Raw genomic sequence first — 17484 nt, 5'->3', positions numbered from 1 at the left:
CCATGTGGGGCTATTTTTGTGGAAAACAACATGGTGTATTGTGGCGAATAAGATTGCAGGTCCTTAGTCCTGTAATGTAAGGGTTAAACGCCTTAATGTGAAGCCGGGCGATGAAGCTGCCTGCTGCGCTACGGGTCCACCTGCGCAGCTACCAGTCGCGCCGCCCTTCTCACAGACAGCGGACGGGGGAAGACCCCGGAGCAGAAAACCGTGTGCATTCACAATATACATAATTGTTGATTATTTCCAGTAAAGTGGGCGGGTAACATGGTAGGCGGGCTAAATCAGTGTATAGGATCCCTTATCTAACAATGTCCAAGGCGGAGGAGATCCAAAGTGTCACCGAGACAACACCGCTTGAAACCGAATGGGTCAGAAACCGTTCCCAGGAATAGGCTAATAAACCAATGACGTGTCCTCCTTTTTCCTCTTCGATTGAATGTTTTCATATCTGCCTCTCGCTGCCGTCGGATGAGCCAGCCTGAAGTTAAGGTATGTGGGAGGCTTGTTCCGAATAGTCAAATAGCAGGTTGTAAATGTAACATATTTGTTGGTCTCCTTTATAAAACAGGTATTGCTAGATAGTTAAATTGCTGTTGTTATTCATTTAATATCATTGTTTTTAATACAGTCATATAGGCCTGCTCTACATGAATAGACATTTACACACAGGATGACAAATGAGCAACAATTAAACCTCTTAAATGTGCAACAACAAAGAAAACAATACAAAACAATATTAACGAATTGTCGTTCATAGCACGGGGAATCGCAGGGGAATTGGTAGGTTTCTACATTAACATTACAATTCCAGCTTTTTGAAGATGTACGTTAGGACGTTTTGTAGCCTATACAACCGTCACATAGCCAGGCCAATAGACCGGGGAAGATAAATGGTGTTATTTCGGTTTCTAATAACCGATTAATCCACAATATTGACTTTATTGACAAAAGAAACGTCCACGGAGAAGACGGTATCAAGCTATTATTTTCTATTTGGCCCACCACAGCATGTGATGCATTTAATCAATGATGGCTCAAGGCTATACCGTATACTGTAGAGAGAAAGTAAGTTTTGTAACTTTGTTGACACAACAGTATTTGATTGTCAGGAATGGAAAATACAAAATGTTTATATAATCAAGACGGATTGCTACTTTGATTTTGAAAGCTTATTTTGAATGCAAATGCATGCAACTGGATCATCAGGGAGGGCGGGACAGTGCATGCTGCAACATTCATATTCAACTGACACTGTTGAGAATCCTTCACCTGCTGCTGTATGGATCTGTGATCGTCCAAAGCGTTCCATGGGGTACTGTAAGAGAGGGATGGGAGGTGATGGTTGGTTTTGATTTGGGAATTCATCTTGAACCATGAGAGAAAACGCATTGGTCTGAGTTGTAGAGAGACACCAGTAAAACACCGGATTTATGAAAGTACTGCATCAGTAGCTTTATGGTTGTGACATAAGCCTTATGTATTCATTTCTTCAAAATGTTTTAAAATGGCCTCCTCAGTCGCAAACGTCTCTAGTCCATTATTTATTCAAGGTAAAATGGGTTCACTTTGAGTGCAGCATTCGGGTGTCATGATGGCTCTATCACTTATGAACTGCTTTGCTAGGTGTCATACAGCAATTTGAACAGCATTAAATATTTCGAAGCATGCTTTCCCGCCCAAGAGAACTCGCCCTAGTTCAGTTCACAGTCGAGTGAAAAGCGCCCGCTGTCGTTTCAGCACCAATGCAGAGTGGACAGCGCTCACCTGAGCTGTTGCCGAGTCCCGACCAATTATTCAGAATGGATTCGTGGACAGGACAGCACTCTCGGTCTCAGAGCAGATTACGCTCTTAGAAAAAAAGGTTACATTTCTTTGTAAGAGTTAGCTAGCTTGTAAAGTGGTTGATTAAAGTAACTTTTTCCTGTCTAGCTACCCTTACAACAACAAAAAACATGTCAAATGTGTTGAGCTTAAATTTCACACATGAAACCACATTTTCACATGTATTACATTTAGAGTTCACATATTAACATCACTTTTTAGTGTGAATTAAAACATATTTTTACCTCACATGTAAATTGCAGTTGCACATGTGAAATTTTGCGGTTTCACATGTAAAACTTCACATGAGAAAATCTCACTTTCACAAGTGTAATTGCAATTTCACATGTGAAAACGAATCATATGTGAAAATACAATTTTCACATCTGGAATCACAAGTTCACATGTGGTGGTGAAATAGTGTTCTGCTCACGTGAAAAGGTGGTGTTAATATGTTGCAGTGGCCTCTTGGTTGAATGGTCAAGATGTTGGCTTCTTCTGTAGGAGACCGGGGTCCCACCAGTGCCGAGTAAAATGAACATATGAAAAATACATGTGAAACTTCACACATGTCCGAAAACGACATATCTGACTCACGTGTCTGTTTTTCCCAAGTTATATTTTTCACATGTGATTTGTTCACGGGAAAAAGTCATGTGAAACGTCATGCATGTGTCCAAAAACCTCGTGTTTGACTTGTGAAAATTTCACATGATTCTAGTTTTTTTTTATTATCTTCTGACATTTTTCGTGTGATTTGTTCACACGAATCCGACAATCACATGTGACTCGTGAAAATATCGCATAAAAAAATGTAACGTGAAATTTTTCACATGATTTGTATGAACCTTGCTGTTTGCCACTCCGAACTCTGCAAAAATATTGCAAAATACTATGGATTTTGTCATCTCCCCCCTGCCATATGTGAACGGTGTCGGACGAGACAACTATACATTTTTCTGACCCGGCAAAATCATGTAGCAGCATCATTAATATGGATAGAATTGTCAATGTAATGCAGATAAAACAAATGTAAAGGCATTTCAGAGTTTGAAGTGACTCTGTTAGGTTATCTGTTGTTGGTTAAAATCCACATTACACTCAAGGTTCTTTGCCTTTACTGGGTTTATGTATAGAACCTTTTTTTACTAAAAGGTTCTTTAATCTCGTCCAAAGAACCAAGAGGTTCTATATAGAACCCCACCAAAAAAAGAGTGTACCATCATCTTTGTATTCACTCCTCTGAGTAGGCGATGAGTCTGTGGCATGGCTCGAGGAATGTTCTGAGTAGGTCATTGTGAATGCCTGGGCTTCCGGCTCCATTTTAGACTCTTGTCATTAACATTATTCCTATTTTCCTCTCTTTTTTTCCCTCTCCTTCTCTACCCCCCCCCCAACCCACCCAGATTCACAAGCGTAAATGTAGTCCGTAACTACCCCCGCCTGGATCTTGCCTGTTGGACAATTGGAACTCGGTGGAACTCTTGACAGTACAAAATGGAGAAATCCTCAATGGGGTTGACTAAGACTGGCTCGCGGTCGACCGCATCTCTCCCCCCGGAACCGGTGGACATCATCCGCAGCAAGTCATGTTACCGCCGAGTACGGCTCAACGTTGGGGGGCTTCCACACGAGGTCCTCTGGAGAACGTTGGATAGATTACCGCGCACCCGGTTAGGGAAACTACGAGACTGCAACACCCACGACTCACTCATGGAGGTATGTGACGACTACAACTTGGACGAGAATGAGTACTTTTTCGACAGGCACCCGGGGGCGTTCACGTCCATTCTGAACTTCTACCGGACCGGTAAGCTCCACATGATGGAGGAGATGTGCGCCCTGTCGTTCAGTCAGGAGCTGGACTTCTGGGGCATAGATGAGATCTACCTGGAGTCCTGCTGCCAGGCCAGGTACCACCAGAAGAAAGAACAGATGAACGAGGAGCTCAAAAGAGAGCAAGACACCTTGAACGACAGAGAGGGAGAAGAGTTCGACAACACGTGTTGTGCCGAGAAACGAAAGAAACTCTGGGACCTTCTAGAAAAGCCTAGTTCGTCTGTCACAGCCAAGGTAACCTTTCATTCCAAATGTCATATGTGGACAGAATTCATTTAACTTGTTAATGATGACTTCTTTTCATAATTTATAAATATGCATAGAGAGAGAGGGAGAGAGCAAGAGGGAGAGAGAGAGAGAGATTTGATGAATGCAACATGTGCGACTATCGACTAATAGATCAATTATTCGATCAGAATTCCGCATAACAGTCATAGCTTCTGTATGATCACGATGGGTTAAGTTATATTAGGGCCTTATCAGGCCTGCTGAAATACAATCACTGTTCCTTTGCTGTGTTGTTATCTCAACATAATCCCAACCGTGAGCCCCAGTAGATATGTGATCAGGTGTGGAATGGATGAGCTCAGCCAGTACTGCTCATTACTTCTTCCTCTAAGGCCATGTCAGGATGGGTCAGCTAGAGCTAGATCACAACCATACCTTTACACTGCTCAGAGAGAAAAGAGGAGAGAGAGAGAGAGAGAGAGAGAGAGAGAGAGAGAGAGAGAGAACACAATGCTTTGTTGTTCAGCTGTAGCTGTTCTTGCCTCGTCTCGGAAATGGAATTAGACCAGGAGTTGATAACAGCTTCTGAAGCTTTATAGGAAGTAGCTATGGTACTGTATGTGAGAGCTGGCATTACTTAACTAACAGGCTGTGGAGAGATACTACACACACACACACACACACACACACACACACACACACACACACACACACACACACACACACACACACACACACACACACACACACACACACACACACAAACAGGTTGTGGAGAGATACTGTATATGTGAGAGCCGCCAGTGCTTTACAAACAGGCTGTGGAGTAGATGAGATCAGTAAGTCCAGTGTGTCAGCATAATGGCTCCTTCACACAGGCATCAATGAGATGCACAATCAATGTTTATCAGGTTAACTTGCAGTTATGTTGTAGTGCTACTGTAAGATTGTACAAATCCAGGCTGTCACTGTGGGCGGGTTGATCTTATACCATTCTGTCTTAGTTATTCTGATATTGGCAATTGAAACTTCAGGCTGATCAAATTCCCAACCAAATATCAATTTGAAGTTACTGATATCTTGATACTGGAAGTATTGAAGTCTCTATCATAAGACGAATGATTTTTCCTACACCAGTGCTTCCCTCAAGGCAAGGTCACTTTGTAGCCCGCTAGGGTGGGCAGACTGTAGCTCCAAAGTCACACAAAATTATGTTTTTATCAAAAATGACAGATTTCAGCATGCAATTACACAGACAATGTGACCGCTCAACTCCATCGTAAATCATGGAGTTGAGTTTAGTCGGCTCGGTCACTGTGTAGTTAACAACCCATTAAGTACGATAATGTCTTGACGTAATGCCTGGCTGCAGTGCTTCCGGTCAGATAGCTGTTTGGCCATACTGTACATTTATGTCACTCCTCTGAGTGGAATCATTAAAAGTCTTGTCTTTGTAGAATTGTAATGTATGTGACAGGAAAAAGTGCATCCTCATCAATTCCTAATTTAGCTTAGAAGGCCAATGTAAAACCACAAAGCCAAACTACTAAAAGCATTAATAATACAGCTGATGCATGTTGAGTTGAGTCTTACCAACATCCTAAGCTCCAAGCCTTCCTGCAAGACTTCAGCTGGGTCCTTGTGTACCCACCAGTCTCCTTGGCTAATGTTGGGATCATCGAACAAACAAACAAACAAACACACACACACACACACACACACACACACACACACACACACACACACACACACACACACACAATAACCCATCAACAGATGATCATTGGTCAAACCCATATACATTTATATACTAAAGTATTCCCTGTAGTGTTTTTGTGGACATGACTAGGCGGTCACGAAATTCTGTCAGCCAGTGATTGTCAGGCAAATAACAGTCGGTCTCACGGTAATCGACCGCTAAATAACAAACACATTTAGCATCTCCTGGATTCCTACAAGCCACTGATGCAGACCTTTGGAACATCTACATTTAAAAAGTATAATAAATCCATGTAATATACCCTACACCCTTTCAATAAATCCATTATTTATTTTAGACAGTTCTAAAGAAGCATGATATGAAGAAAATGAAGTCTATTTCAGAAGAACAGAATAGCATACTCTGAGTTATACTTATGTTAGGTCCTGATCTGGCTATGCCAAATGGCTGTGGGCTACACTAGTTCATTTAGCAGACAAGATTTGCTTAGAATTATGTGGCATTATTTTATAGTACGAAGAATACAATTGAACAAAGCTGAATAAAATAGAGAGGATATTTTCTCCAAACGATTTGAGGCAGTGCGCACATGCGGCAATTCTGTGTTTAGCTGTTAACAAAGAAATAGGTATTCTTATATGCTTAATTTAATGTAACTTTAGTTGTTCTACAAACGTTGGTCTCTATGTTTTAATACATTGTAAGGCTGCATGATGCGACTCAAATTATGATTTGAAAAAAGTTGCTTGAAAGGCATGAGCTGTTCTTTGTTTTTTTACGCAGGCTGTACACACTACATCAGTCAGTCATTCACAATTTCACAAGCACTTGAGAATGCCAAGAATTTCACGGCGGCATCCCCTTTGTGTGGCCGTAATGCACCCTAAAAAAGGAATGCCTTTTGCGGCCAGTGGCCGTTGTGCCCTTCTCCCTGAGCGCTGCGTGCTCCGAATCACCTCTCACTCACATGGCTCTCCATTACGTGATTGGGTCTTTCTCACAGGCTACAAGTGAAGACAGACATGTCGGGGACACAACTCCATCCGTCCTTATCCAATTCTGAGATGCATACTGAAGATATTAGAAGAACTATCCACAATTACTTTTCATCAACCAACAAGATGAGTAGGCCTAATGAACAGCAAAAGCACTAGGCTATGTCAATCTACTATTCCAAACATAGTCTGGGACAGTTGTGGGACGCGATAGATCTCAAATTAATACAACCACCAGCATAAAAAAATAAAATAAAAATGTACGCAATGATCAGAACATTTAGCTTAAAATGTTGATAAACTATTAGGCAATGGTGTAAAGTACTTTTACTTTTACTTCACTACATTCCTAAAGAAAATGATGTACTTTTTACTGCATACAATTTCCATGACACTCATTACATTTTGAATGCTTAGCAGGACAGGTAAATGGTCTAATTCACACACTTATCAACAGAACATCCCTGGTCATCCCTACTGCCTCTGTTATGGCGGACTCACTACTCATATGCTTCGTTTCTAAATTATGTCTGAGTGTTGGAGCGTACCCTTAGCTATCAGTAAATTTAAAAAACAAGAAAATGAATTTGAAATGATTTATACTTTTACTTTTGATACTTATTAAGTATATTTAAAACCAAATACTTATAGACTTTTACTCAAGTAGGATTTTACTGGGTGACTTTCACTTTTACTTGAGTCCTTTTCTATTAAGGTATCTTTACTTTTACTCAAGTATGACAATTGGGTACTTTTTCCACCACTGCTATTAGGCTATTTCTTTACATTACAAGCGCAGCAATGCGCACATGGTAGTATGCTATAAGCGTGAATGTTCCATTAGCGGAAAACACCACTATCAAAAGTGACCACAAATGCATTTATGCATGTCATACTTTTATTATAAAGGTGCATTTTTATGTTGAAAATGATCTTCCTCAAACTCACTCGCTGCCAGTTAGGCTCTACACCCCTTGTAAAGCCGATTAAAGTTATTCGGCCACTTTAGTTGTGATACAAACCTTATCAAAACATATAGGCCTATTGGCTAGGCTACATGAGGTGTGCGACTATGATTAGAAAAAGTAGCAAAAAAGGCATTGTTTTTTATGCTGGGCATCATTTATAAGTGATAATATATAATTCACAAGTGACTCGCTAATATTGTCACCCAAATCAAATGAAATTTTATTGGTCACATGCACGTGTTTAGCAGGTGTTAATGCAGGTGTAGCGAAATGCTTGTGTTTCTAGCTCCGACAGTGCAGTAATACCTAACAATATCTAAACATTTTACTACATATACACACAAATCTAAGTAAAGGAATGGAATTAAGAATATATAAATATGTGGACGAGCAATGTCAGAGCGGCATAGACTAAGATACAGTAGAATAGTATAGAATACAGTATATACATGTGAGATGAGTAATGCAAGATATGTAAACATTATTAAAGTGACTAGTGTTCCATTTATTAAAGTGGCCAGTGATTTCAAGTATATGTATATAGGCAGCAGCCTTTATGTGCTAGTGATGGCTATTTAACAGTCTGATGGCCTTGAGATAGAAGCTGTTTTTCAGTCTCCCGGTCCCAGCTTGATGCACCTGTACTGACCTCGCCTTCTGGATGATAGCGGGGTGAACAGACAGTGGCTCGGGTGGTTGTTGTCTTTGATGATCTTTTTGGCCTTCCTGTGACATCGGGTGCTATAGGTGTCCTGGAGGCCAGGTAATTTGCCCCTGGATTAGATAGGGGGGTGCTCCCTCTGCTGTTTCCTGAAGTCCACGATCATCTCCTTTGTTTTGTTGACGTTGAGTGAGAGGTTATTTTCCACTTGCACAGGGTGGGCCTCAAGCTTAATGATGAGCTTGGAGGGTAGTATAGTGTTGAATGCTGAGCTATAGTCAATGAACAGCGTTCTTACATAGGTATTCCTCTTGTCCAGATGGGATAGGGCAGTGTGCAGTGTGATGGCGATTGCATCATCTGTGGATCTTTTTGTGCTGTAAGCAAATTGAAGTGGGTCTAGGGTGACAAGTAAGGTGAAGGTGATATGATCCTTGACTTGTCTCTCAAAGCACTTCATGATGACAAAGGTAAGTGCTACTGGGCGATAGTCATTTAGTTCAGTTACCTTTGCTTTCTTGGGTACAGGAACAATCGTGGCCATCTTGAAGCATGTTGGGACAGCAGACTGGGATAGGGAGAGATTGAATATGTCCATAAACACACCAGCCAGCTGAGGACGCGGCTAGGGATGCCGTCTGGGCCGGCAGCCTTGCGAGTGTTAACACGCTTAAATGTCTTACTCACGTCAGCCACGGAGAAGGAGATTCCACAGTCCTTGGGAGCAGGCCGCATCGGTGGCACTGTGTTATCCTCAAAGCGGGCGAAGAATGTGTTTAGCTTGTCCGGAAGCAAGACGTCGGTGTCCACGACGTGGCTGGTTTTCCTTTTGTAGTCCATGATTGTCTGTAGATCCTGCCACATAAGTCTTGTGTCTGAGACGTTGAATTGTGACTCCACTTTGTCTCTATACTGACGTTTTGCCTGTTTGATTGCCTTGCAGAGGGAATAACTACACTGTTTGTATTCTGCCATTTTTCCAGTCATCTTTCCATGGTTAAATGCGGTGGTTGACGCTTTCAGTTTTGCCCGAATGCTGCCATCTATCCACGGTTTCTGGTTAGGGTATGTTTTAGTAGTCATAGTGGGTACAACATCTCCTATACACTTCCTGATAAACTCAGTCACTGTATCAGTATATTTGTCAATATTATTCTCTGAAGCTACCCGGAACATATCCCAGTCGGCATGATCAAAACAATCTTGAAGCGTGGATTCCGATTGGTCAGACTAGCGTTGAATGGTCCTTAGCGCGGGTACTTCCTGTTTGAGTTTCTGCCTATAGGAAGGTAGGATCAAAATGGGGTCGTGGTCAAATTTGCCGAAAGGAGGGCAGGGGCGGGCCTTGTAGATATCCCGGAAGTGTGAGTAACATTGGTTGAGTGTTTTAGCAGCGCGAGTACTACAGTTGATATGTTTATACATTTTGCTTAGTTATAATTCCCATCCAATTATTGTTCAAATCCCCATCAGACTATTCTTGAATTAATCTTGTCTTTACATATACTAAATAATACATATGTGAAATTTGTTTTGATGTAGAATGCACCATTATCATGCACCTGTATTGAAACAGGGTCAGCTGGAAAAAATAAATGTAATCTATGCACTTAAATAGCGAATGGAGGACGCTTTTCCTGTAGTTCATTTGTGTGTGCTTAATGTGCTTAATATTAGGAAAGTTGAGAAATATATTTAGTAGTCCTAGCCTATAGAAAGCTGATTGGATTCTCCTATTTTTTGTAGAGGCCATCACTCTGTTTTCTGGCGCAACTGCATAGTCTATAGAAATGTTGCGCAACATGAGCTCATGGACTCTCATGAAGTGTTTGATTAGATTTTCAATGACATTTCCATTTATGTCAGAGTGATTAGAGCAGACCTGGGCAATTCCAGTCCTCGGGGGCCTGATTGGGTGTCACACTTTTCCCCCATCCCTAGCAAACACACCTGATTTAAAGTAATTGCATTTTTAACTGAAGATCATGATTAGTTAATTATTGGAGTCAGGTGTGTTAGCTGGGGCTGGGGAAAAAGTGTGACACCAATCAGGCCCCCGAGGACTGGAGTTGCTCAGGCCTGGATTAGAGGGACAATAGAGTGCTGAGTACCAGGCAGGTAGAACGTTTGGTAGGCTACTAATGACCATCAGTAGCATCAGAACTTGGAGAAGCCTAATTACCTTAACTAAATAGTCATGTGGAATTTGACTGCCTTCATGACTCGTGATCGCTGGTGTGGCGGTAATATGGTCACCGCAACATGACTGTAATATACTATAGTATTCACTGTAGTTTTTTTTGCAGACTTTACTGTAGTATTCGCTGTAGTGTTTTTGTAGACATGACTGTAGTATACTGTAGTATTTACTGAATTGTTTTTGCAGACGTGGCTAGTATACTGTAGTATTTACTACTACTGTAGTGTTTAGTATATTGTAGTAATACTCTCTGAATAGCGTTAGCTAAAATGGCACAACTACCGGACTACGCCAGTTACGGTTTAATGAGGGGAACGCCTCAACTAGAACATAAGACACAGGTTTGTGACAGGACACCTGTTGAGTTGGGTCAACAGTTCTGAGCAACGCAACGGACCAGACAACATCCTAACAAAAATATAAAATATTTATTATAATTCTAACATGTAAACATTCAACACAGGTTCTAGGCCCATTAAAGGGAAACAGTACAGAAGCAGATATAATGAATAAGCAACGTTTATTAGGTTTGCTTGTTTGATACAGATAACACACATTAACAAGAGTACAGCAACATGATTTAGATCTGTTACTTCCACTAGATAGCTTTCTGAAATACAACAGTGCTTTCACAGAAAATCAGCTGGCCAAGTTCACAAGATGACCAAAAACCATGACAAACGATACTGTACTTCTGATGGTAGGAAAGAAAGAACAGTTAACCAATGCATTTACATAAACAATAGATATTTTAGAAATACAAATTACTACTTAAAGACAGCCACCTTATTGCAGGGCACTGCCAATAAACTGTCTGAAACACAAACCAGAAAAGCCTCTCCAAACAAACCAATTGAAAACAAAAGGAAATTATTGCAGTGGCTTTACATAATGAACATCTTGAATGTTGTCACACATGAATAAATTCACTGATGGTCAAACTCAACACACCAATCAGAACAATCGACCACGCCCCAAACATTTCTTCAAGACAGTATGGTCCCAAAATGGTTGCTCACAGAAATAAACAAACAGCAATAACGCTATACAGCCTATACACACAAAGGACCTTCCAGGTACAAAGCTCTCACCTTAACATGACTAAGGGCTGCTTTTATACATTTCCTGCATGTCCTCCCATAATAAGGATGCTCTCAATACTGTTGTATCCCTTGATTGATTGATTTTATGTGACTATTTAAAAACACAATAGAACCACAAATGAGAAAACAATTCGTTTTGACATTTGTTGAGAATGACACAACAACAAAAACTTTACACATGTATTCCAATCGTGGTCTGTAGTATACTGCAGTATTTACTGTAGTGTTTTTGCAGACTTTACTGTAGTATTCACTGTAATGTACAGAGTGTTCTACCGTATACTACAAAATTCTATAGTAAGCACTGCACAATCGAGGGGGAAACTCAGAGGAAATCCCTAGCATGAGTTCCCCAAGGACAGCACGTTCAAATCAAAACAGCATTGACAAAGTTAGCAGCTAGCAGTAAAGCTAGCTAGCAGGCCAATCGATCTATAAATTCTAAAGTAAGCACTACATGACCGAGGGGGATACTATAGTGTGTAGTATAGAATTATCCAGTATACTACAAAATTCTATAAAAATCACTACGTGACTAAAGTGTGTAGTATAGTATTCTACATTATACTACAACATTCTAAAGTAAGTATACATGATCAAGGGATAGTACAGTGTGTAGTGTAATATTTTACAGTATACAAAAAAAGTCCATAGTAATCACTACACGATCGAGGGATACTACAGTGTGGTGTATAGGATTCTACAGTATACTACAGTTTTCTACAGAATTCTACTACAGTGTGTGTGTGTGTGCCAATGTGTGCGAGTCTGAGTGTATGTGTGTGAGTGAGAGAGAGAGAGAGAGAGAGAGAGAGAGAGAGAATTTATGACTTTTATTAGGATCGCCATTAGCCAACGCCAATGGGGTCTGACATAATGAAAAAGACATTACAGATGAAAATACTTAACAATTGACATATATTTAAAACGTTAACATAGACATTATAGACTTCCATATAGCATAAAAAATGTGCATTCAGAATCTTGCATTTCTTGGTTATCCCATGCCAGTGGCTGCTGGCCAAACACTAAGTTGTGTGATTCAACGTTTTATTGAGTTTGAAACATTAAGTCAGAAGAAGTGTTCTGACCTTCAGTACTCTATGCATACTGTAGACATGGGTCCACAGTCAGTACACAGAAGAGAAACGTACAACAATGAAGACATGACACTGGTATGTCTGCTATTTCTGTCTGTGGTTTTCTTACCCTGTACCTTCTTTACCCTTCCTCCCTTCTTCTTCCTATCCCTTCCTATCTCTGCCTCAATCCCTCTCTTTATATCCTCTGGCTCCTCCGCTACACCTTCAGCTAAATGTCAGGGAAATGTCACATTATTTTCCATGAGTCTCCAGGCCCAATTAGAAGCTTCCCTCCCTCTTTTACCCGTTCTCTCTCTCTTCTTTCTCTCTACCCCCCCCCCACGTCTGCCATACTACACAATGAGATTGTGTCTGATCGCAGGCGTACCACTGTGTCAGCTCCCAGCCCAGGCAAGCTTTTTTTGTTTACATTCACTTCTATTTACATAACCTAACCATACAAGGGCAATGTCAATAAACCATATCATTTAGCGGGATAGAGTAGCTAATGCATTCAATGCAATAGAGCAATAATACATGTCATGGTTTGGTTCTTACAGCAGTAACCCTTAGAGCCTTAGAGAGGTATGTTACATGCTGTGACTACATGGATCTCTAGAAGAATCGTATGTAGTCTGACTCATACCTGTTATCTGATTATGAAATGTAGTTATCTTTGGCTGTTTGTCCTACTGAGATGTGACTCCTTGTTACGTTAAGGTCATACAAAGCCCTCCCTTGCCCTCCTTTCGGCAAATCTGACCACGACTCCATTTTGTTGCTCCCAGCCTATAGACAGAAACTTAAACAGGAAACGCCCATGCTCAGGTCTGTTCAACGCTGGTCCGACCAATCTGATTCCACGCTTCAAGATTGCTTCGATCACATGGACTGGGACAAGTTCCGGATAGCCTCAGACAACAACATTGATGTACACGCTGATTCGGTGTGCGAGTTTCTTAGCAAGTGCATCGGTGATGTCGTACCCACGGGGACTATTAAAACCTTCCCCAACCAGAAACCGTTGATTGATGGCAGCAATAGCGCAAAACTGAAAGCGCGAACCACTGCTTTTAATCATGGCAAGGCGACCGGAAACATGACCGAATACAAAAAGTGTAGCTATTCCCTCCGCAAGGCAATCAAACAAGCTAAGCGTCAGTATAGAGACAAAGTAGAGTCGCAATTCAACGGCTCAGACACAAGACTTATGTGGCAGGGTCCACAGTCAATCACGGATTACAAAAAGAAAACCAGACCCGTTGCGGACACTGACGTCTTGCTCCCAGACAAACTAAAAAACTTATTTGCTCGCTTTGAGGACAATACAGTGCCACTGACACGGCCCGCTACCAAAACCTGCGGGCTCTCCTTCACCGCAGCCAACGTGAGTAAAACATTTAAACGTGTTAACCCTCGCAAGGCTGCCGGCCCAGACGGCATCCCTAGCCGCGTCCTCAGAGCATGCGCAGACCAGCTGGCTGGTGTGTTTACGGACATATTCAATCAATCCCTATCCCAGTCTGCTGTTACCACATGCTTCAAGAGGGCCATCATTGTTCCTGTTCCCAAGAAAGCTAAGGTAACAGAGCTAAACGACTATCAACCTGTAGCACTCACTTCCGTCATCATGAAGTGCTTTGAGAGACTAGTCAAGGATCATATCACCTCCACCCTACCTGACACCCTAGACCCACTCCAATTTGCTTACCGCCCCAATAGGTCCACAGACGACGCAATCGCAATCACACTGCCCTAACCCATCTGGACAAGAGGAACACCTATGTAAGAATGCTGTTCATCGATTACAGCTCAGCATTTAACACCATAGTACCCTATAAGACCCTGGGTCTCGACCCCGCCCTCTGCAACTGGGTCCTGGACTTTCTGACGGGCCGCCCCCAGGTGGTGAGGGTAGGAAACAACATCTCCACCCCGCTGATCCTCAACACTGGGGCCCCACAAGGGTGCGTTTTCAGCCCTCTCCTGTACTCCCTGTTCACCCATGACTGTGTGGCCATGCATGCCTCCAACTCAATCATCGAGTTTGCAGATGACACTACGGTGGTAGGCTTGATTACCAACAACGACAAGACGGCCTACAGGGAGGAGGTGAGGGCCCTCGGAGTGTGGTGTCAGGAAAATAACCTCACACTCAACGTCATCAAAACAAAGGAGATGATCGTGGACTTCAGGAAACAGCAGAGGGAGCACCCCCCTATCCACATCGACGGGACAGTAGTGGAGAAGGTGGAAAGTTTTAAGTTCCTCGGCGTACACATCACGGACAAACTGAAATGGTCCACCCACACAGACTCAGGAGGCTGAAAAAATGTGGCTTGTCACCGAAAACACCCACAAACTTTTACAGATTACAGACTAACATTGAGTGGCTGCTGCCAACATACTGACTCAAATCTCTAGCCACTTTAATAATACAAACTTGGATTTAATAAATGTATCACTAGTCACTTTATATCATGTTTACATACCCTACATTACTCATCTCATATGTATATACTGTACTCCATACCATCTACTGCATCTTGCCTATGCCGCACGGCCATCGCTCATCCATATATTTATATGTACATATTCTTATTCATTCCTTTACACTTGTGTGTATAAGGTAGTTGTTGTGAAATTGTTAGATTACTTGTTAGATATTACTGCACGGTCGGAACTAGAAGCACAATAATTTCGCTACACTCGCATTAACATCTGCTAACCATGTGTATGTGACCAATTAAATTTGATTTGATGTATGCCTCCATCCAAGGAGGGAGACATAGAGCCCGTTACTGTCTCTGTCAGTGACTGTCACTGGTCTCAAGACAGTACACTTCTGCCATATCACTAACCTTTGACTGTGTATGAATGAATGAATTACATTTTATTTTCTTGTCAAATCGCCTGTTGGTAACCCATCCCTTTTGGGATTAATTGACACATTAACAAACATTACAATAATTCACTTTTATAATTCAGTGATAATTGTTCCGGTGTTCTCTGCAGTGTGCACTGTATAAAGAGTGAAACAGAAATCAATACATAATAGTTGTCATGTCCTGACCATAGTAAGATGTCATTTTCTATAGTAGAGTAGGTCAGGATGTGACAGGGGGTGTTTGGGTTTTTTCTATGTTTTCTATTTCTATGTTTAAGTTCTAGTTTTTCTATTTCTATGTTGGGGTTGTTTGGGTTGATCTCCAATTGGAGGCAGCTGATCCTCGTTGCCTCTGATTGGAGATCATATTTAAGTAGGGGTTTTTCTTCCTGGGTTTTTATGGGTAGTTGTTTTCCGTTTTCTCTATGTACCTTTTCCGTTTTGTCTATGTACCTTATTTTGTTTAAGTGTTATCATTAAAAGAAAATATGAGCACTTTACACGCTGTGCCTTGGTCCCCATTATACGACCCTTGTTACAATAGTAAATATGTTTATCCAAGCAATAATTATAACACTAGAGCAGTAGAATTAAGTAAGAATAAAAAATTAAATATATACAGTATATATATCCCGACTCCGGGATGCTGGCCTTCTAGGCAGAGTTCCTCTGTCCGGTGCCTGTGTTCTTTTTCACATCTTAATATTTTATTTTTATTGGCCAGTCTGAGTCTGGCTTTTATAAAAGCCAGTCTGGCTTTTCTTTGCAACTCTGTCTAGAAGGCCAGCATTCCAGAGTCGCTTCTTCACTGTTGACGTTGAGACTGGTGTTTTTCGGGTATTAGCTAATGAAGCTGCCACTTGAGGACTTGCGAGGTGTCTGTTTCTCAAACTAGACACTCTAATGTAATGATCCTCTTGCTCAGTTGTGCACCGGGGCCTCCCACTCCTCTTTCTATTCTGGTTAGAGATAGTTTGCATTGTTCTGTGAAGGGAGTAGTACACAGCGTTGTACGAGATTTTCAGTTTCTTGGCAATTTCTCGCATGGAACAGCCTTCATTTCTCAGAACAAGAATAGACTGATGAGTTTCAGAAGAAAGTTCTTTGTTTCTGGCCATTTTGAGGCTGTAATTGAACCCACAAATGCTGATGCTCCAGCTACTCAACTTGTCTAAAGAAGGCCAGTTTTTGCTTCTTTAAATCAGGACAACAGTTTTCAGCTGTGCTAACATAATTGCAAAAGTGCTTTCTAATGATCAATTAGCCATTTAAAATGATAAGCTTCGATTAGCTAACACAACGTGCCACTGGAACACAGGAGAGATGGTTGCTGATAATGGGCCTCTGTACGCCTATGTAGATATTCCATAAAAAATCTGCCGTTTCTGGCTACAATAGTGATTTACAACATTAACAATGTCTACACTGTAATCAATTTGATGTTATTTTAATGGACAAAAAAACGTATATACATATACATATATATACAGTTGAAGCCAGAAGTTTACATACACCTTAGCCAAATACATTTAAAGTCAGTTTTTCACAATTCCTGACATTCAATCCTAGTAAAAATTACCTGTCTTAGGTCAGTTAGGATCACCACTTTATTTTAAGAATGTGAAATGTCAGAATAATAGTAGAGAGAATGATTTATTTCAGCTTTTATTTCTTTCATCACATTCCTAGTGGGTCAGAAGTTTACATACACTCAGTTAGTATTTGGTAGCATTGCCTTTAAATTGTTTAACTTGGGTCAAACATTTCGGGTAGCCTTCCACAAGCTTCCCACAATAAGTTGGGTGAATTTTGGCCCATTCCTCCTGACAGAGCTGGTGTAACTGAGTCAGGTTTGTAGGCCTCTGTGCTCGCACACACTTTTTCAGTTTTTCCCACAAATTTTCTGTAGGACTGAGGCCAGGGCTTTGTGATGGCCACTCCAATACCTTGACTTTGTTGCCCTTAAGCCATTTTGCC

The 17484-nt window shown here is 41.3% G+C and overlaps 1 protein-coding gene across 1 annotated transcript in view; it reads left to right on the top strand.

The window, feature by feature from the left end:
• Positions 1 to 146: 146 nt before the first annotated feature.
• The window catches only part of kcnb1 (potassium voltage-gated channel, Shab-related subfamily, member 1), a 74078-nt gene continuing 56740 nt past the window's right edge, over positions 147 to 17484 (top strand). The window contains exons 1-2 of the mRNA XM_014132333.2: positions 147 to 492; positions 3231 to 3897. Coding sequence (XP_013987808.1) covers positions 3322 to 3897 — 576 coding nt within the window. The 5' untranslated portion in view covers positions 147 to 492; positions 3231 to 3321. The remainder of the gene's footprint in view (positions 493 to 3230; positions 3898 to 17484) is intronic.

Source organism: Salmo salar, chromosome ssa12, assembly GCF_905237065.1.
Source record: "Salmo salar chromosome ssa12, Ssal_v3.1, whole genome shotgun sequence".
Lineage (NCBI taxonomy): Eukaryota > Metazoa > Chordata > Actinopteri > Salmoniformes > Salmonidae > Salmo > Salmo salar.
This window is presented reverse-complemented; position numbering and strand designations above follow the sequence as displayed.